Consider the following 23350-nt stretch of genomic DNA (forward strand, 5'->3'; position numbering starts at 1 on the left):
GGTGGCTCGACAGGACACCCTACCTGTCTTTCACCCTTGGGATGAATTTGTGAAATGCAAAAATTACACTATGATGTTGTCATTTTAGTTCAGGTTCCATATTCAGAACAATTCAATCTCAGGTGGGTCATAATAACCTATAAATACTCAGAACTCCAATTTTTTGTCTTTGTCTTAAATACGTGAAAATATTTACATTTACAAAGTGTAATATTGCAAAAATATCTGCATAACCTGAACAAATATGAACAACCTGAAATGTCTTAAGAGAAGTAGGTGCAATTTTGATAATATTCCACCTGTTACTAAATGTTTTGTGTATTTGTAGATCCACTGTGATCTGTAAGTTATAATGTACACGTATAAATGATAAACTAAAGCATAATATTGTTAAAATTGCACATTTTTTTCTCACTCTAAAACACAGAGAAAAGTTTGGAGTTGACATTATTTATATATTATTATAATTTTACTGGTTCGGCCCACTTCAGATCAAATTTAGCTGAATGTGGCCCCTGATCTACATGATCTGTGAATTAAATACAGGAAAATATATGATTTACACCAAAAATAACAAAATATAGAGGATAATAAAAAAAAAAAAACATTGGTGATAAATCACTTAAGAAAGATAGAAATGAGAAAAATTCATTTGAGAACTGCCATAAAAGTAGCACTGGGTCTTTATGGGTCAAATGACAATGATCAACAAAGTGGTTGTGAGAGTGTTTTATGATCCTTGCAGGGCTTAAAATGACAAACTGCATAGAGTGGTGGAGAAGAAGAATTGTGTTGAGGGGCAGACGGTCTGCAGTAGTAGATTCAGAGGTGTTGAACTGGCACTGATGTCATGTTACTCAACTGTTCAAACAATATCCTTTGTGGAAATGTTGACTTTAGTTCCAAAAAAACTGTTAGCCTATGACTGCCTTTAAAGAGGATGAGTCACGGTCCACACATTCAGTGCAACAACAAGCCAATAACAACTCAAATCCCCTTATAGAGTATTGTCGTACCTCAATATTCCACTGTTTTTGTAATGAGGTGATGTTCGACACTCTGAATGTACATATGCTACCTGGTTATCAACGATCCCTGTTCAATTTCAGTGCCCTGTTTCAGTAAGTATTATACTTTCTGATTTTTGGGTAATTTTTGTTTTGTTTAGATTTTTGACTGGAATAACTGATCAGTAGCAACATCAATAAAAATCTTCATACCTGAGAAATAGTCTGGAAACATCTATTTTTGTTTGCAACAAAAGAGAAAAGGTAATTTATCATGTAGATTTTTGACAAAACAAGTTTAGGTATACAAATGTACAGATATTGGTACAAAAGCTGAATATTCCTCAAATTGTACCTTAAGTCGTAATAGTACATTTTGGGTGAAATACATGTCGCTCAGTTTCTGTTCACAACAGGATTGTAGAATGTTAACTCATTATATAGGTAGTTTGACCCTTAAATACCAAGAACTATTTTTTGTGGTGAATTCCAAATTAATTTTTCCTACATTTAACCTTTCCAACATTTTGCATTTTTACAGATTAGCAGGTATTTTGCTATATTTGATTTTGTGATCATTTAGATTTTCATAAAAGTGAATCAATGTTGCAGAAGATGACATTGTTTCTGCATTCACTGTGGAACCTCTGATCATCAAAACACAAGCTGAGAAACTGCATTTCACCTGAATTACTTAAATGTACTGATAGGATTAATTATTAGGAGGAATTATTTTCTATATTTATCCTCACCATCATATTGGGTGTTTAACACTTAAATACACAAAACTTTTTTTCTTTTTTTACCTTTCCTAAGTGATTTACCACCATTTATCATAGTATTACACTTTGCATTTTTCAATGAAAAGCATGTATTTTTCTATATTCAATTTACTGATTATGATGTTAATAAAATACATTCAAAGGTTATTATATCAAAACAGAGAAAACTGAAGAAAAAGTGACTTTTTTTTTAACCAAATCTATCATTAACTGAGAATAAAAAAAGGTCTAAACCAGTGTCATTTGTCAAACTACATGGGTTTGAAAATTTGTTTAATTACTATTAGTGACATTAGGCAATTATGCCTTGAATAAGAAAATGAAAATGCAGACTGGATGACTGATTATTCATTTTATTTGAGTCAAATAATGCAGCCATATTCTTAAAATGAAAAAGCATTTCTTCAAATGCATTTTAATTTAGATTATGGTAACTTATCGCTTCCATAGTTCCAACTGTATAATATTACATTCCAAACCTTCTGTGGGTGCCCGTTTGTGTTTATGGCATGCAGAGCCAAATGCTGCTTGAATAGACAGTTGTCTCTTCATGATTAGACTTTAGTTTAGATTTAACTACCTTTACCGCATACTCTCGTCATAAATGGCATGCGCTCAGTAGACCGCCCCCCAAATACAAGAATGTTCACTTTATTTTTGTAAAGCATACTGAAATGCACTACTACATAAATAAACCTGCCTTGGGGATTTTATCAGTGTAAATTTGCTAACAACTGTTGACGCAGTATTCAGACACTTTATTAAAGTAAAAGTAGTAACATTCATTCATTCATCTTCCGAACCGCTTTATCCTCGGTAGGGTTGCAGGGGTGCTGAAGCTTAACCCAGCTATGTTTCCAGCAAAGACTAGGTACACCCTGGACATGTTGCCAGTTCATCGCAGGGCTGAAAGAACCCATACAAACACTGAGAGAACACGCAAACTCCACACTGAAAGATCCCCTAAGTACATACATAACACTGAAAATACTGAAAAAAACATGCAAATATAGCTCTAATAAGTCAATTTTCAGAGCTAAAAAACTAAGCTTTGTTGTAGGCAGACTGCAGATGTTAATGTCATTAAAGAGTGATGAATTATTAAGTACAAAATAATTGAAAAGAATGCCCTTCAGCTTCCACTTGATTTCCCATGATTCACAGCAGCAGGTGCAGCTTCTCAGGAACAGGGCAACTCAGACAGGTCCATGGTCCTGTTGAAGATGATGGAAAACTCTGCTGAGAGCAGCTGGTGAAGGCTAATGCCATCATGAGTGTATACCCAGCGTTCACCTGTCCAGTCATAGCGTTTAGGCCCACTACAAAAACAGCACAAAGAAAACAGTCACTTTCATTTGAGTTTATCACATACGCTGATAAAGAGAAGCACAGTTACAAAGGTAAATTTAGTATTGGAGACAGGTACCAACAGTTGCATGAGGCAATGAGTAGGTCTGGTTCTGGGTAATCTGAGGGTCTTACAACCAGCATCCCCCCCCCACACACACACACACACACACACACACGCTGTATGCAAATTGAAAAAGAGAGCAGTTACATCAAAATGACTTAGATTTGTATTTCATTGTAGACAATATGAACAAAACTTATTTCATGTTTTGTTCAATGAACTTCATACTCAGGGAGTCGGGGGGGTCCAATGGACACTTCACGCTGTCAAAGGCTGGTGTCATTTTTACCCTTGGCCACATTGGCCACAGGGTATTGTCATCAGTTGGTCGTCCGTCCATCCAGCCAAAAACTTTGGTATGCACTAATAAATCAGGCCACGGTGGCAGTAGTGCACCTTGATAAGTAAGACTGAGGGTTTTCAAGTGCATGTTATGTTTCATAAACTAGGGTCCCTATGGAAGACATTTAGCTTGGCCAGGCTTCTGGTAATTGTACAGGAAATTGTACACAGGGGTGGTTTTGGTGTGATCCCTGGGAAAAAAAATCTGATGTATTTTGTGACTTGCAGTTTTGTTGGGTGGTTCAGTTTCCCTTGATATTTTTAACAATGGAAATAAATATTTAAAGCAATCATGCATACCGTCTGAAGGAATGGTCAATGGGCTTTCAAACGATAGGCAGCATAATAAATACTAATAAATATGGTATTGAAAAAAGACTGAGCCAACTGAACTATTGAATGCAACTCTTTTCTGACAGCATTTAAGTTTGAATTCATTGAATACATTTTGCAAGAGATTTTCTGGCAGTCCACAGATTTAAGAATGGACATTTAATGATATGGGTGTATGTATGGACAGTGTTTCACATGCTTTGGTTACCTTATTGCTATTGAACTGTTGAATCTCACCTGGTGGGAGAAGAAAGCCAGATCTGTTTGTTTGGCGTCTGTTTGTTGATGACGTATGTCCCATGACCCCCCCCCACTTTCACAGTCAACACACCACTCTGTGGGCAACAAGAACACAGACATAACATGTACACTTAAGCAACTATTTTAACTGAAATGGATACTGATCAAACAGCTGCCGTGTAAAAGCACTGTGATTATTTACCTGGTTATTGTGCAAGTTAGTGGTGGATTAAGTCATACACAGTATACGGCTCTAATTCTAAAAGATGAAAGGGATCAAGATACACACAAACAACCCCGAAGCAGATCACCCTTGACCCAGGAGGAATACCTGCCACTCACCAGCTGTCATACTGAGGATTCTTTATTCAGTCATCATATAATACAGCCACTGTCAACACTACAAACATTACCAACAGGTTGGTGACAGAAAAGGCACAGGCAGAAGTACAATGCTTGTATTAATGCCTGTCCTACGTAACAAATTAAGCTACCCAGCGTTCAATATAGGGAAAAAAACAAAACAAAAAAGCAAACAACCAAACAAACAAGCAAAAACATAAAGAAGTGAAACTAAACCAGAAAAACAGAAAACATAACCAACCAGATTAATGGTAATTTAATGTAGAGTAGAAAATAAGTTATTTACTTATTAATGATTAGATCTTAATTGTAACCTTAAAAAATTGCCCTACAGAACCATTTTTAAAAACCAAAAATGACCTACACATTCTTAAATCCATGCTGACCTCATTCCATAGTTTAACTCCAACAACAGATATACATCTTCTTTTAGTGTCTTTTCTAGCTTTCTAACAAATTTACAAATATCTCGCAAATCATATTTAGACTCGTGTGTTGAGAAGAACTTCTGTACACAGGGAGTAACTTTAATTTTGCTTTATACATTATTTTCATTATTTTATAGTAAACCAAATCATTAAATTTCATAATATGGGATTTCATAAACAATTGATTTGTATTTTCATAGTAACCGGCCTTATTAATAATACGTATGGCTTGTTTTTATAGGAGGACTATAGTATTTACTGTTGTTTTATATGGTGAGTCCCACACTCCCACACAAAGTGACATATAAGGAAGTATAAGTGGACAGTAAATTATATGTAGTGCCTTATGGTTGAGGATCTAACGTCTACTTAAATGAACACCTCAGTCAACGCAACACAGATATAGCATAGATATAAGCTGTATCGATATTATATACAGATATAGCAAACTGTAAAATCTTCATTGGACTAAATGGGATACCTGAGAAGATCAAAATAATAGTGACCAAAAACATGAAGTGAATAAATACCAATTAAAATGAACTATAACTGTGGCAACAAACACTCTGAATTAAATATATTGTAAAACCATTTAGATACATTTTAGATCTATCTAGTTTCAAACAATATGAAAATAGCACAAGTAATTCCTTTGTTTAAATCTAAAAACAAACATTACTTCACCAAGTACAGGCCTATTTCTTTACTACCACAACTGCCCAAGATTCTGGAAAAAACTTTACAATAAGAGATTGGAAAAATTCATTGACAAACATAATCTATTACACAATAGTCAGTATGGTTTCAGAACAAACAGACCAACATCACTGGAATTACTGGATTCAACTGAGGAAATAACTAATTGCATTGACAAAACAAAATTAAAATAGCAGCCTCGTTGCTCATAGATTTAAGAAAAGCATTTGATACAATAAATCATGGCATACTAATAAAAAAAATTAAACGATGCATCGCACTGAAGTGGTTCAAGAGTTATTTAGAAAATAAAAAACAGCTTGTGAATTTGGATAAGTGCTGTTCTTCATGTTTGGACATTATATGTGTCGTCCTCCAGGGGTCAGCGTTGGGCCCCAACCACTCATGTATATTATGGCTGAATCCCAATTCATCCCTTCGCCCTCCCCTTACCCCTACCTAGGGCTGCACGATTTTGGGAAAAAAAAAAAAAAAAATCCCGACTTTTTCCTCTAAAAACTCGATTTTTGGGTAAAACTACAAAAGACAACAGAAGTCAGCATGTCGTTTTCGTGAGCAGCCCACAATGCAAGGCACTGCTCTGACCTCAAATCTGTGATGGTATCATGTGATGAAACCACAGAAGTTTATTTTTTCTTAATTAAATCCTTATTTAATGAAGTAGAGTATACAAACAATGTATACAATAAGAAAATAACATAAGTTTGCCAGGGGGAATACACTATAATACAATGTCCAAATCAGAGCAAATACTTATGTTTTTTATAGCATTTTTGTTTCCAGATAACAGCTTTAAATAAAGTTCAACATCTTTCAAAAAATAAATAATATTTGGTTTTGTGTTACAGAACTTACATTTGTGAATGAAAAATTTAGCAAGTAAGAGGACTAAATTAATTATTTAAAAAAAAAAAAAAAGTTTTGTTTTGTTTCTTTTTGGGGTATCTGGGCCCACAGAAGTGATACCAATGTAACCATGAGAGGCATCAGTTGTGCGTGCGTGGACCACGGAATATGAGTGATCCACGTGCGGTTTTATTTAAACTGGGGGATCCGTGCGTGGAACAGACCGACCCAGGACACGCTGGAGGGATTCTATCCCTGGAGTTGGTGGATGTGTGTGGGCAGAGGGCTGTCTGGGATCCTCTGCTGAGGCTGCTGCCCCCGAGACCCGGACCCGGTTCAGAAGAAGACAGTACGGTACGGATCCGGGACAACGTAAGATGAATGATCCGCATGCAGTTATATTTCAGTTGCGGGATAGGTGCGTGAAGCCACGGCTTACATTGCTATAAGTACTGCAGGCTCATTAACACATTTAAAGTCCGGTCATTACACGGACTTCTGTGACAGACTGCTGTCACTGATAGAGCCTACGGTAGCCCGCAAGCGCGCGGCCCGGAGGCGCGAGAGAGATGAAATCGATTTTACGATTTCCCTTTTTTAAGAATCATCCTAATTAAAAAATCCGATTTCGATTTAAAATTGATTAATCATGCAGCCCTACCCCTACCCCTCTGTTTTACGTGTACATGTGAAGGGGTAGTGTTGTCCGGATTCTCAATTAGTCAGAGGGGAAGAGTTAAGGCAGAGGGCTGTATAGCCCTCGAAACAGATATTTCAGGACCACACTACGAATGGAGGGGTAGGAGAAATTTCCCATAATTCTGTTTGAATCATTGGCAAGATGGAGGTAAACACAGCCAAAAAGTGCAGCAGTGTGATGAAAGAAACACAAATGTACGTATTTTTTTTCGTAAACAACTTAATCATTTGATTGACCGTTTAATGCCGTTTCAATGTGTTATAGATTGCATTTCTGTGATTTATAGTTGATGGCTGTAAAAAGATGACCAAAGCCCATGCAACAGAGATGGTTACAGCTACTGACGGCATGGTGACTACTTTCAGAAACAAAGTTGTTGCATTTGTTAATAGCGGCATCAATGACTGCTGATGACGTAACAGGTCACGAAGGGTTGTCCCATTTCATAGGGGTATGTTTCAACCCCTACCCCTTGAAGCTCCGTTTCAAGGGCTAGTGCCAAGTGCAAGGGCCAAGGGGTAGGGGTAAGGGTTAGGGCTAAGGGGTGAATTGGGATTGGGCCCAAGTATCACAGGTATTTAATGTGTTTTGTTTCTGATGACAAATGTATTTTGTTCTGGGGATGATTTACAATAATTAATAGATGAAATAACATCTCCAATGATCTCAGTCTCAAAAGTTAAAAACACAGCTTGATAGAAAGGGACAAAAAAATTATGTCAGAATCAGGGTGTCGAGAATACATTTCTGGGGGTCATAATAGATTACAAACTTAACTGGAAATCTGCAAATCTAATAAAACATCTACATAATAGGGGTGTAAGAAAATATTGTTTCATATTTCATTTCATGAAATACTGTATCGACACTAAAAAGTTCTGTATCTATATTTTTTGGTATTTATTCAAATGCAGACATAGCGAAGGTTCATTTTAGTTTTTCCCTTAAACCTCCCACAACTAGGTGGCAGCACTTATGTGGTCATTTGAAGTGCAAGGAAGAATGAGATTTTGCAAGAGAAAAGGTCTCACGGGCTGTGGGTACAGGCATATAAACGAATAGGGCTAAACAATGGTGGAATACAAGTGCATAAGCATATAAGGCTGATGTGTGGGCTTATTTTGGCTTTCAGAAGAAAGAAGGATGTACAGAATATGACAAAAGTTTTGCCGTCTGCAAAATGTGTTGCACCAGAATTAAGCATTCGGGCAACACAACAAATTGGTTTTGTCCATCTAGTAAGACTCCATTACCCCTTTTCCAACAAACTGGTTCCAGGGCTGGTTCGGAGCCAGTGCCGACTTGGCACCGGTTCTTTGTGTTTCCATCGCCCAAGCACCGACCAAACCGGTTCCAAAGTGGCTCCAAACAGGTTCCAGGCAAGCACCAACTTTGAGCTGGGCTAAACCGGGGCCAGGCTAAGAAACGATGACACGACCCCCTGTGTCATCTGCGGGTGGGGGTTACAGACCAAGACAGGAAAGCTATGAACCAGTGTTTTTAAAACTACAATCAGCGGGTTTTTAGTTTTGTTTAGTTTTCAGAGAAAGAGTTATAGACGACAAAAACAAGCAGCAGTGGACTGAGGAGGAGACCTAGTGCTTTCTGGCACTGTGTGCGTCATCCGAAGTCCAAGACAAGTTGGAGGGAGCTTCTCGAACAACTGAACCGGACCCTGGACCAGTTTCACAACAAACTAAAGACGTTAAAGAAGAACTACAAGGACCAGAAAAGACAGCTTGAATAAAGAGGACGGCTGAAAAGAATCCCGCATTTTGACCTACTGGACTGGGTATTAGGGGACCAGTGAATCCGACTACCGGTTCATATATTTGTATGGAAGAGAGCAACTGTTTAAAAAACATAAATAATGAAAATTTGTGGGGAAAATACAATAAAACCTCAAATTGTAGATGCTCATTTGATTTTATCCATATTTTTGGGGAATAAATGACAATAATAATAATAATTGAAAGTAAAAGCCTTTTTTGCTCTGGCAATGACTGCACCATCAAACTCTATGATCACCGTATCCCTTATCTGTTCATATCTCATACATCAACATATTTATGTCAGGTGACAGACAGTAGAGAGACAGGAGGAGGTAGAGGAGGAGAACCTGGAGGAGATAGAGGAGGAGAGGCTACAGCAGATGAAGAGGAGAGGCAGGAGGGGGTTGAGGAGGAGAGGCAGGAGGAGGTAGAGGAGGAGAGGCTGTAAATTCACAGGTGTGGTTAAATAATGATGGATATGTTAGTCATGAGAATAACACTGCAGAATGCATTAAATTCTTGTATTCTCTTTAGATATTCAGATATGCATTCTAAATATGTCAATTACAGAATTTTTCTCTGACTATGATTGTTTGCTTGTTTGATCAGCTCTACATTATGTGAAATAATGATAGCAAATGCAAAAAAACATCAACTTTCAGGAGTGCTGCCTTGGAGCACTTTTGTGTCCCCACAAATGTCCAAATCAAACATACTCCCTTGGGCCACCCATAAAGGATTTGTGGGAGAGAATTGTACAGAATTCACCAATGAGTTGTGGATCCAGAACTTCCAAATGACCTGGGCAATACTTAAAGAACTGTTATGTTATTGAACCTCTCGTGGCACTGTACTTGTCATGCCCGTGACTACTGAAAATGCACAAAATATGTTTCCATTACACTTTTGCACAATATTTCTATATCGAAATGTCTCAAAAACCGCCTCATAAGAGCATAAAAACTTTTTTGTGATCTTTGACAGTTTTTGTGACATTTCTGTGTTTCCATTACCAGTTTTCTATTGCGCAATTTATATTTTGCACATTTCTGAGGGTAATGAAAACCCAGCTACTGTTAATGTACAGAGAAGTGTAACAAAAGCTGGCCATGTGGATCACCTTGTGTTCCTCCACAAAAACCTGAATATTAAGAAATAACATATAGAAATGTTTGAGGTAGGCCTTTTTCTATATGTATTTTTTGGAATCCTGCAAGCTCTTTTATTTCTATACTCTTATTTCTATATTCACCTGGGTATTTTACTCGTTTCTATATTCACATGGGTATTTTACTCTGTTGTTTGTGTACTACAAAAGTAGTATTGTGATCCTGCAGGTCACACATCTAGTTTTTCAAAATTGATAACACTGTTTTGTTAAATAATGGTTATTTCAAGCATCCTAAAAGCACCGTTTATTGTCTGAAAGACACAGATGTTAGTTCCTTTGTTGGCATTGCACAAAAATAATGTTATAATGTTGAATGATTCAGGGACTGTCCACCATGCATTCTATTCACAACTAGCTGAATTCATTCATTTACACATATCCGTCAACAAATGTTTGAGAAAAATCACTGAATTGTTTAAAACAATATGACACAAAAAAGATGAGAAGGGAAATGGTTTGGTTTAATTCACTTTCTTCGTTACTGAACAGGAATAAAAGATGCCTTGAATCAACATATGTTGCATAAATGGAAAGTGTAAAACTCTTAGCTCTACAAAGTGATCTGTGATGTCTTAGATGAACTATCAAGAACACGTCAAGTATCAATATACAGAGTGTCCAAGTCTCTTTAGAAACAAAAAATTTATTACAAAAGCAATTGATTTGTTCATCAGATTTGTTCTATGCACTCAGTGGTTATCAAAGTTTTTAATCACATTGTGGATCATGTGCAGTCGAATCATTGGTCCGTTTTTCTTCAATGAGAGATCAATTACTGCAAATGTTTACCTTTGACCTTTTGACTGAATATGTGACACCACAACTGGATGACCTTCAACCAACTATAATTTTCCAGGTAGATGGTGCACCACCACATTGGGGACTGCATATTGGTGCATTCTTAAATCAAACATTTCCAGACCGGTGGATTGGAAGGAATGGCCCAATTCCCTGGACACCTCGTTCACCAGATATCACTCCCCTGGATTTCTTTCTATGAAGTTATGTTAAAGATATCGTGTATCAAACAAAGCTACGGGACATCAACTACCTGAAGCAAAAGACCACTGATGCTATTGCCACCACTGATGAGGCTATACTACAGCCAACAAGGCAACAAATCCAGTACCATCTTGATGTGCTTCATGAAACTAATGGTGCCCATATGGAGGTGGATTAAATGAGGCAAAAAAAAAAAACAAAACCCCCTTCAGTATCTACTTTTCATTTTGTAATAATTTCCACAGATTTATCAATTCATTTGCTTTTCAAATAAATTTGTTAAATTGTAAAGAGACTTTAAAGACACCCTGTATAAGAGTTAATATCAGTTTAGTTTAGATCAGTTTATTCACAAATAAAGTACAGTATCAGCGTGTAATCCTCACTCACTTAAATTCAGATTTGATTCCAAAGTTAAGTTCTAAAAAAAAAAAAGACAGACTATGTAGGGCTGCATGATTTTGGTCAAAAATAAACTCAAGCTTTTTTCCTCTAAACACTCGATTTTCAATTTTTGGGTAAAACTACAAAAGACAACAGAAGTCTGCATGTTGTTTTCATGAGCAGCCCGCAATGCAAAGCACCGCTTCCTACCCCAGATCTGTGATGGTATCATGGAATCCCCAAAGATGGGCCCACCAATGTAAGTCAGAGACAAGCATCAGTCATGCATGCTTGAGCTTCAGAAGGCTCTAGAAGAGAGGGTATGCAGTAGCATTTACCCTGAACTATGACAAACCTTTCTCCAAATTAGTAGGGAAAGTGATGCATCACACAGAATTTTAAAGCTAAAGCATTTCTAAGTCTACTATACACAACTCTCTCCATGGCCCACTACCAATATGGAGTGACAACCAGTGCTTTAAATAGTGATTTAACAGGTATCACTGTAATATGGACCCAACCATGTTCTATGTTTCAGATAATGGCATGAGGAACCAAGTGTGGTCCTGAAAAAAGAATACTGTATTTGTTGGCTAACAGCCCCCCTTAGTGGCCATTCACATTTATTACCACATATTTAACCCCATATACGTTTCATTTTCAACTATGTTTACTATAATGGCTGTGATGTTGAAGCAAAAATCAGGCTGTTTGTAGGACCTGCTCCATATTAATGACTAATGTAAAAAACAAAACAAAAAAAACAAAACAAAAACTATCCTTTGGGAAACAAGAACAGAAAAAACAGAATGAATGACTTAGGTAATCGGCAGGTAAACTTGTGTGTGATGTCAGGTCAGTTATGGTGATGTAAAGTGATGAGTAGGGGTCGACTCAAGCATTCCATTTCAATAATGAAAGACCAAAACCAGCACCAACTAGTGCAAAGCCAATTGTTTTCAATATTAGTAAAACAGAGGAAACATGGCACTACAGCTGAAACAATTAATCATTCGACTCAAATTGATTAGAAAAATTATTCTGTTACAGTTTTCCTGAATCGAAGCTTCATTCTCCTAATTTTGTTGCCACTAAACATTGGTTCCACTGTTGTGTTTCACAAAGACGCTTACTGTGATGCACATTACGCCAGCATCAACACAAAGAACATGGAGCGTAGCTCAGAAGAGACAAGGACAAAAAAGGCAGAAAATGTCTATATGCTCACTTTTCTTTATTAGAACCATCACTTACTCCTTCAAACTTTTAAGCTTTCACACAAACATTAAAAATATTTGTCTTTATTTTTTTTTTCAGATTTATGTTATTTCCAGCTTAAGTTGTTAGTTGGATACAAATGTGTTGAAGACTGCAGTGCATATATTGTTTGTAGATGTCATCTGACTTTGTTGTTGTTTGGATCTGTAGATATTTGTATATAGTTTTATATTGTTGTTATTTTCTATATAGATATTTTTTATATATCCGTTTACTTACATACTTTTTGTGATTGTTATTTCAGCTTGTTCTGGAAGAAAGGACAAGTAGCTTGTCATGTTCAGACATGTCTTTTTCACATTTCTATTCAAATAATCATTTAATCAAATCGAAGAAAATAATCGTTAGATTAATCGATTACATCAGTTGCAACTCTACATTGCTGTCTGTATCTTAGAAATCTGATTGTCATTGAGCTGAAAATGTATTACATTTCCTTTAAGTTTTTTTGGCATGAAGCTTCATTACCTTATGTGATATGTAAATTCTCTATTTGCTCAACTGTAGTTTACTGTAAATGTGTCCCTTAACCTCTGTTCTAAATTCCAACAATTTAAGGATGTCTTTCAGATAATTTAGGAATAGAAACCATTTAGTGTTTAGATAGCCTACAATTTAACCTTTATTCCCAAAACAAAATGTCAGAGATTGATAAAGAGTCCTACTGCCTCTATATACTATCAACACACAGAGTCTCATTTAACATTCAGCTGTAGAAACAAACACAGATTCATCCACAAAAAGCATGTGATAACAATGTGCAGTGAGATCTATAAAATAGTCATATTTTGCCAATTCCAATGAAAGAATCATTTGGGGTTGATACACTGTAAACTTTTTCTTGAAGTCTCAGAACGAAAGATTAATGAATCCTAACACCACAAACACAGGTAACCCTGTTTATTGTAAACCTCTACAAAAGTTACTTTATATACCAACAAAAATACTGGGACAAGTCACATCTTCCTATTCCTGCTGATCTGAAATATTATCATAATAAAAATAATGTCCGTGACAGTTGTTAACAATTATTATGACAAATGTTAGATTAATATTTAAGTTTAAAGGCTGATTTTTCTTCCTTAGCGAGAGTTGAAAAAAGTAGATGATTACATGTGGTTTAAAATAATTATTTATAGTCAGAAAATGACAAATATTTGAAAAAAAAATCTAGAAGTAGAACATGTAAAATGACAAGAAATTTAAAAAAAAAAAAAAAAATCTAATTAAAAGTAAGTGTAAAGGAAGAAGAAGCTCTTTTTAGATGATACTATAAACAAAATTAACCCTAAACACAAAATAAGAGTGTATTGCACTAACTGTATTATTGCATTGCATATTGTCTTATTGCAATATTTATCGAAATGAAAAATGATAACATTTAACATCATAATATTTTTGCATCCCTGCTCTGTTAGAAATTAAACATGTGAATTCCATGTGTCCCCATAGAGTATGACATAAAGGCAGTGTTGGCCTTGTCATAATATTTTATTAGGAGATGAATATGTTTACATGGCAATCTGTATTTATCAGCCATTTTTCTTCTGCTGAACCACATGTCCTAAGGTTTGGGTGTAACCTCTGTTCATGATCAGACTGATAAATGACAAACTATACACCCAGTTTCCTTTCATACATTCATTTGATAAAGGAGGAAAACTATGTAGTGAAGTCAGATATGTTCCTGTACATGACACTTACAGAGAAGAAAACATCATAGTCTGGTCCAGTGTACGGTTCATCTGTCAGATCTTCAAAATATTCGGCCAGAGGATCCAACGTATCATCAGCCAGCTTCTCAAATGCTGCCTCTGACAGTTCACTGCAAATAACAACACAGATTTAAACTCTTCAGTACATAAAGTATCTATTGTCTGTCTTTTTTTTTTTGTTTGTTTAAAAGGCCAATGTTTCGGGGTTTTTTTTAGGTGAGGCAGGTTTATTTACATAGCACATTTCATGTACAAGACAATTCAAAGTGCTTTACATACAAAATTAAAAGCATTACAGCAGGGAAGCAATAAAAATTATAGGCATGAGAAAAAAAAAACAAAAACAGATAAAACAGATAAGCAGATAAAACAGATGAAACCTTTAAGCTTAAAAGAAACAGTGCAAATCTGAACTGATAAATAAAAACTCTATTCAAATGCAGCTGAGAACAGGTGGGTCTTTAACCTGGATTTAAATAAACTGAGTGTTTCAGCTGATCTGAGGTTTTCTGGGAGTTTGTTCCAGACATGTGGAGCATACAAGCTGAACACAGCTTCTCCGTGTCTGGTTCTGACTCTGGGAACTGACAACAGACCGGATCCAGATGACCTGAGGGGTCTGGTGGGTTCATACTGGGTCAGGAGGTCATTGATGTATTTTGGTCCTAAACCATTCAGTGATTTACAGATCAGCAACAGAATTTTAAAGTCTATCCTCTGATGGACAGGCAGCCAGTGTCAGGACCTCAGAGTTGGACTAATGTGTGTAATGTGTAATGTGGTTTTCTGGTCTTAAGTGAAGACTCTAGCAGCAGAGTTCTGGATGAGCTGCAGTTGTCTAAAAGATTTTTTAGGTAGACCTGTACAGACACTGTAACAATAATCAAGCCGACTGAAGAGGATTGCATGGACTAGTTTTTCCAGGTCCTGCTGAGACATCACATCTTTTATCCTTGAGATTTTCTTAAGGTGATAGTGGGCTGATTTTATATCTGCCTTGATGTGTTTTTCAAAACTTAGGTCTGAGTCCATTACTACACCCAGATTTCTGGCCTGGTTGGTGGTTTTTAGGTGTATAGACTGAAGCTCTGTGGTGACCTGCAGTTGTTTCTCTTTGGTTCCTAAGACAATTACCTCAGTTTTGTTTTTGTTCAGCTGAAGACAGTTGCGGCACATCCAGTCATTAATCTCCTAAATGCATTTACTGAGAGCCTGTACAGGGACTTAGTCTCCTGGTGACATTGTGATATAGATCTGTGTGTCATCTGCATAGCTATGGTAACTAATATTGTTGTTCTTTATAACTTGCGCCAGTGGGAGCATGTAGATGTTAAACAGAAGAGGTCCCAGGATGGAGCCTTGGGGAACCCCACATGTAATTCTTGTCTGCTCAGATGTAAAGTGACCTAATGACACAAAGTACTTCCTGTTCTCTAAGTATGTCTTGAACTAGTTTAGAACAGGGTCAGACAAACCCACCCAGTTCTCCAGTCGTTTAAGTAATATAATTTGGTCGACTGTATCAAATGCAGCACTGAGGTCCAGTAAAACTAACACTGACATGTTTCCATTGTCTGTATTCAAACATGTCATTCATCACTTTGGTCAAAGCAGTCTCAGTGCTGCGGTCTGTCTGGCTGTCTAAAACCTGACTGGAAGACATCATAGCAGTTGTGTTGTGTTAAAAAGTCATTTAGCTGATGAAAAACAACTTTTTCAATTCTTACTTAAAAATGGAAGATTGGAGATCGGCCTGTAGTTGGTCATTTGTGTCTTGTCAAGATTGTCTCTTTTTAGCATAGGTTTAATTACTGCTGTTTTCAGTGGCTCTGGGAAAACACCTTACATTAAAGACAAGTTCACAATCTGTAAGAGATCTGACTCCAAAGTCTTGGAGACTGTTTTAAGAAAACCAGTTGGCAGGATGTCCAAACAGCAGGAGTAGGAGTTCAGTTGACGTAAGATGTCCTCCAGAACTTTGCTATTAATGGGATAAAACTGTGTCATGATGTTTGAACTGGTTTTCAGTGGACACAGTATATATCCTGAACCTGCTACTGATGAACCAACTACTTGTCTAATATTTTGGATTTTCTCTGTAAAGAATTTGGCAAAGTCATTGCATGCCTTGGTGGAATAAAGTTCAGGTGCTACTGACACAGGAGGGTTTGTTAGCCTGTCAACTGTGGCAAATAAGGCCTGAGCACTATGACTGGTTTTGGTGATAATGTCAGAAAAATATGACTTCCTTGCATTCCTTTGTTGTAAATTATAAGAGTGAAGTTTCTCTTTATAGATGTCATAATGAACCTGTAGATATGTTTTTCTCCATCTGCGCTCAGCTTTCCAACACCTTTTTTACCTTTATTTCAAAGATTACAGTTAACAAAGATCAAACATACAACTGACAAGGCCACAAGAACTTACAACAATCTTAACAAACAAAAACAAACAAATAAAGGGATTCTTAGACATCAGTTCTCAGTAAAAAGGTTTTCATATAGTTTGACAGTCTTATCACATTTGGGGGAGTCTATAAGCTTTAATACTGCATATGTACTGTATCTATTGTCTGTCCTAAAAGTCGCTAGAAGTTACTAAATGACATCATCATCTAATCTGCATAAATAGAAATGTGCATGTAATTGTAATGAACAATGTAGGAGAGACGAATAACATTGTGTTAGAGACAAAAAAGTGAGTATAAAAACACCCTAAATACGTTTAGAACTACAAATGAACTATACTCTGTCAATTCTTATTTTTTTAATGTCCAATTCCAACCCTCCTCCTCTACCTGGGCTTGGGGACCAGCTAAAATGACTCAAAAGTAGACACTACAGAGGAGTTACTTAGGTTAGTTATTAATTTGCTTGTTTGTTTAGTTTTTAATCTTCATTGGTTTGGTTTTTAACCTCATGGTCCACTTGGTAGCCTAGCCGACAACAAGTCATGGTAAAACATGAAAATTTTTGACCTTGACATTTTAAATTTTCAGTCTACACTAACAGTCTATATGGACCAAGAAGAGACAATAGAGAAAACTGTCAATGGCAATGGGAGTGATTTATATTCAGTGATTTGTTTTAGACAAAGAACGATACGTGCTTTCAAGTCAGAGTCTCCAAAAGTCTCCAATAACACCAGAAAATGAGGACAGATTTGTCACTAGTTGCTTTTATGATCAAGGGTCTCTAGAGGATTCATAATTAAGTGAATGTGGACTTGGGATGGAAATTATCAATTAATACATTCATCATTAGTTGGCTGACCTTATCAATTGATTAACGATTAACTGATAAGCGGCGATTTTCCTGAGAACCTGAGTTTGTCTTTCAATGGGGTGTGCAAGAATAAAAGCTAAATATTGTTTATATACTTCATGAAAAAAGCATGTCATACTCCTTAATGACTGATTTATTGTACCATGGATACAGTACAGGGAATGACATTTATGGAGTAGAACTAAATAAATTCTGCAGAGATATTCAATAAAATAAATGGATCTGAAGAGAGGAAGTTTAGAAGAAATGGGCATTTCTGACTTTGCATCACTGACATGATGAAGCAAGATTTCAGCAGAGATGGCCACCCCCGCTATTTTCCCATGGCCACTGGGGTGACTGCAGGACATAATGCGGGATATACCTGTGGCCCGGATCAGGAGCCTGGAGGATGTTTTCAACTTGTGTCTCACTGACCAGATAGTCCAGATGACCATGGACTACACTAACCTCCAGGGAAAACACTCTGATCCGATACCGACCCCGCATTTGTATTTAGGTGGGGGCAGGGCTGGACTGAGACTCATTTTCAGCCCTGGAGTTTCATACCTCAGACCGGCCCACTTTAGATCACAACCAATTATTATTAAAATCATGTAATTATAACCTTACATGTTAGGTCTACACACTGTTCTGCAAAGCCTGAGACAAACAGAGCAGTAGAGAGACTGATTTTTTTCACAGTAAGTCAGCCACTTGCGGTTTGTTCCAACTTTGCTATTGAAAACTTTTGGTATAGTGATATTAGGGGTTTGACGAGGATGATAAGAAACAAATGTATGTATATTCTGTGACTGAGGGCGAGCAAAGTAATCAAAGCTAACAATAGACTCATCTTCATCTATCTCATTTCTGACTAGTGGTTCAGGGTTCTGCTGCTGAGCTGCTCCTCTGTCATCAGTAGACTCTGCTCTCCCTTTCACACTTCCTCCAGTTTCTCTAGACTCGCCTGCACCTGTATCACAATAAAAAATAATATCTACAGACATTTTGACTTACTTAACCAACTAAGATATTTACATTGACAAAATATGCAGGCTTATTTGATATTACTTTGTGCTATAGCCTTTCAGTTGTGGGCTTTGTGTATTTACTATATCACTTTTAATAATAAAAAATAAAATAGGTCAGGACTATCGTTTGGGTATAGAAAGTGGTTTTACTGGAACTAATGCTTGTTCACACAATCTGTTCCAACAGCTCACCTTTTCCTTCCATACTGACAGGAGCAATCCCCTCATCACTACTGGTTCCTGGCTCTGCTTCTGACACTAAATCACATTTTAAAAATGGTCATAATTCTCAGCACAAATCTTCTATTTTGCAAAGCCTTCGTGTCAGTTTCATTTATGTAGTGCTGAATCATCTAGCATCTCAGCGCACCTTTCATATTGAACAGGCCTACACCATACTCTTCATTGTAGCCTATTTATTCTAATAATATTCACTCTATGAGCAGTCCTACCTGCCCACTTTGGACTTGTGGGCTCATGTCTGGTGCTGGATCTGCTTTCTGACTCTGAGGAGCTACAAGACAAAGTTTCCCAGTTATGGGGCGTCGCATCATACGATTATTTAAATTGCATAACGTTATGTTACACGCCACAATGGCATACAATTCATTGACTCGATAATTAACTAGCTTGAAAGGTGGTTTACCCATTTCATCGTTCTCATTAGTTGTTTCCAACCAGAGGTCATTTTTGTGAAAAAGTTGCCGATTTTGGCACATTTGGCTGCGTTTGCTTCAAGAGCTTTCCTCTTTTTAATTCTTGCCTTCTCTGCACCACCCTTGCTCTTTCTATTATCCATGTTTCAAACAGCAAACACAGCTGACCATCGACATAGCCTACAGAGCAGAGATCGTATATGCTCCACAGCTACAGTATAGAGTTACTAACCGTATGCAAGGACATATTACGCCAAGGTGCGTCTGCAAAAAAAAGGAAGAAAAAAAAAAAAAAAACAGCTTGCTAGTAGAGGGGGTGGCGGCCCAGGAACAGGGGTTGCAGCTTACGTGATCAACCCAGTGCTATGACTGAACACCACCCCCCACCCCCAAAAATAAATAAATAAAATATTAAATATATATTTAAAGTGAACTCCGGCCCTCGCAGCCTAAATATTATACCGGCCCACCGGGAATTGTCCCGGTCCTCCCGCTGAGCCAGTCCGGGCCTGGGTAGGGGTGTACCACTCCGACAAACAGACAGGTCTGTGTTTTGTTCCACCATGTCCCTAAAGCCATTCTACCTCATCAACACCATGATCCGGTTCGATGACCGGCTATCCCAGCCACGGCATCACAGCGCAGACAAACCAGCAGTCTTCGGACAGGACATGGAAAAGGGCAATTGACCGACAATCAATAATTTAATCGAGCAAATTCTTATCGACAATTAACTGATAGTCAATTAATTTTTTATATCCCCAGTGTGGGTGGGGGGCGGGGTAGTACTTTTCTCTGTCTTTTTTTTGTAGTTTAAGTTTTTGTTTGTTATTAGTTGTTTTTAGGAAAAAGGAACATTTGGACATGCTTATACCTGTGCTGAGAGAATATGTATACTGAATATGTGTCCTAATAAAAGATTATTTAAAAAAAGAGTATCTAGAGGGATCTGAAAAATTACAAAATATACCAACAAAGTGGCTAAGTTGGAAACTGACTTTTACAGCTACAGACAGACCGTGTGTTTTTCTGACTGACAAAACCATTTGGTACCATTCAGAGGAAAAATGTGTGTGTTTCAGCATTTGAGTCACTTTTCAAAAGTTGCAAAAATTTTCCAAAAAATTTTAACTGTAGCTAAATTTGTTACTTAGTGTTTTTTGACAAAAAAGTTGCTAGGCTAGTCTGAAAAGTTGGTAAATATAACAACAAAAGTGCTAAGTTAGCATCAGTGACAGCTATAGACAATAATGTTAACACTCAGCACATGGTAATAATGTGGACATAGAGTTACCATTTATGCACAGATGTGGCTTTATCTTGTGCATGACCGGTCACATGGAACATCCTCCTGCATCTGTCAGCATCAGTTGTTCTGTCCAGCCTCTAAAAGAAACACACTGAGATCAGACACCAAACATACAACTCACAGCAAGAAAAAAAAAAGGAAAGTAATAATTTCTCATGTTCTGTCTTAAAAATAAAGAAATGAGTAAATAAAAAACAACTTCCCCTCAGTTTCTCCCCAAGTGACCTCTCCCTGACCCAGGCCTGCACTGCACTTGCAGAGTGCATGGCTCAGTCACATGACGTGTTCATTAGCGTGTGAGAGACAAGCATTGGGTCTGACTGCCAGCCATGAGGTGTTATGAAGCAGAACATCCAGGTACACATCATTTATCACAATAAAAGTCCATCCTAACCCTCAGGTGCACAATTTCAGAACCGGAGAACAGATGAGGCAGAGAAGAGATCCAATTATAGAGGTATGTGACCTTTTATAATGTAAAAAATGTTTGATGTTACTAACTACAGCAGCGTTTCTCAACCTTTTTTGACCAAACAGCTCTCACATTATCTTGAACCTTGTGCCATGGCCGCTGGGTGGGGTAGGTTTATATAGCTCAGCAGGTAGAACCCCCCTTCACCTTGCCGTAAGACTCCTGCCTCACCCCCCCCCCCCAAAAAAAAAAAAACAAGTTTGCAGGGTTACTGCTGCTGAGCCGGTTTATAAAATGTAAAATTGCTGATGAAAGATTAAGGGATTATTGTATCCTATCTTATCTTAAATGTTATCTGGTTATTTGTTGCTGACCTAGTTTATATGTTTCTATCTGGGTTATATATGTTTCTATCTGGTATACAGCTGTTGACCTGGTTTATAGGTTATATGTTCCTATCTGGTTTATATATGTTTCTATCTGATTTACATATGTTTCTATCTGGTTTACTGCTAGCTGCTTCGTGCATCTCCTCTCACATAACACATCAGTCATTGTGCTGCTGAAATTTGATTACCCGTTGTGACAAATAATACTGAAAGCATAATTATTGTTAAAATATTGTTGAGCATGTGTAACTGTAATTTTAGTGTGACGTCTTTTTTGTAAAGCATAACCACAACTGGATTTGTCTGCTGAAGGATTTGCTTGTACTGTACAGTAAAATAATGTAATGACATGTTTTCCTGAATGCTTGTGGGTGGGGTGTGGTATGTTCTTGGGGGGGGGGGGGCAAATACATATCTCGCCTAGGGCCAAAACGCCTGGAATCGGCCCTGGTCAGACAGCTAAACAGTTCTCAAACAGGGAATAACATACAGCATAATCGTGACATAATCATCAACTTGTAATGCAGTTTGTCTTATATGTGGTACCTCTGTGTGTAAATGTACTTACTTTGTGTGAAGGCGGACAGACGTTTCGGTAACACTTAGACGTGTGTTTATTTAACTCCTGGACTCCGGAAAGAACGGACAAGGCCCTGAGCTTAAAGAACAAATAAAGGGTTAATACGGTCCGCATAAACTCATCAAGTGATGCAATAACAAAGTGAAAGTCTCAAACAGTAACCTGACTGTATGAACTCGTGCAGCTAATAGAGCTCACCCGCTGATACAGGCTCGTGACGCTGTTCACTGTCCTCGCGCTCATGTGTGTGTTCGCAAGGTGACACAACTGTGAAAACACACAAGCTGATCTATTCAACCTGAACATACTTTGAACTCAGTGTGTTACAACCCCGGTGTCCTGGGTGTCTTCAACGTTTTCCGTTTCTTCGTCTTCTTCGTTTCTGGCGGATTGTAACTAGATGCGCACATCGCCACCTACTGTATCGGAGTTGTCCTTTTTTTTCATTAGTTCATTTTTTATTGAACAGAAGTACAGAAATACAGAAGTATACAACCATTTCAGGGTGGAATGCAGTTACAACAACAAATTTACAACAAAGAATCAAAAAAATAATTATATATATATATATATATATATATATATATATATATACACACACACACATATACATATATATATATATATATATATATATATATATATATATATATATATGTATATATATATGTATATACAGTTGTCCTCAAAATTATTCATACCCCTACCATTTTTTGTAACTTTTTGTTTTTGTGATGAAATGAATGAGTTTTGTCAAGTTTGTTTGTGACTTATATGTGATACACAAGTGAGGAAATAAGAACAAATGATACTTGGAGAAATACTTTATTTCAGGAGTATTTTATTAGAGGATTTCTAAAAAACGCCATGTTCAAAATTATTCCTACCCTAGGTTTATTAAGTCCAAAGTCTTTTCTTAATAGTCAATAGAGTAGCCTTTTTTTCTTGATAATGGTTCCTGTAAGTGTCCATAAGTTCTCTTCTTTCTCCTGTGGGGTTTTGGTCCACTCTTCCTGGACCAAAGCCTCCAGCTGGGTCCGGTTGGATGGTTTCCTACCCATCACTCTGGTCTTTAGCTCCCTCCACAGATCCTCTAAATGATTTAGGTTAGGACTTTGACTGGGTCATGTCCAATGAACCACTACTGCACTACCTTGGTGGTATGCTTGGGGTCAGTGTCCTGCTGGGACATCCAATCAGGACCAGTCTAGAGTTT

The 23350-nt window shown here is 37.2% G+C and overlaps 1 protein-coding gene across 3 annotated transcripts; it reads right to left on the reverse strand.

Annotated features, from left to right (window-relative positions):
* Nucleotides 1–2524: 2524 nt before the first annotated feature.
* fxn (frataxin) lies at nt 2525–22506 on the reverse strand. Of its 3 annotated transcripts, XM_030144555.1 has the most exons (6): nt 22333–22506; nt 22123–22212; nt 20739–20830; nt 14481–14601; nt 4113–4210; nt 2525–3108 (listed from the first exon to the last, which is right to left on the reverse strand). In XM_030144555.1, the coding sequence occupies exons 1-6, from the start codon at nt 22438–22440 to the stop codon at nt 2970–2972; spliced, it is 648 nt and encodes a 215-aa protein (XP_030000415.1). In that variant the 5' UTR covers nt 22441–22506; the 3' UTR covers nt 2525–2969. The 3 variants fall into 3 exon arrangements, with proteins under 3 accessions (XP_030000415.1, XP_030000417.1, XP_030000418.1); XM_030144557.1 differs by lacking the exon at nt 22123–22212; XM_030144558.1 differs by lacking the exon at nt 22123–22212 and having other exon boundaries at nt 20739–20844.
* Nucleotides 22507–23350: the final 844 nt, after the last annotated feature.

The sequence above is a fragment of the Sphaeramia orbicularis genome, chromosome 9, assembly GCF_902148855.1.
Source record: "Sphaeramia orbicularis chromosome 9, fSphaOr1.1, whole genome shotgun sequence".
Classification (NCBI taxonomy): Eukaryota; Metazoa; Chordata; class Actinopteri; order Kurtiformes; family Apogonidae; genus Sphaeramia; species Sphaeramia orbicularis.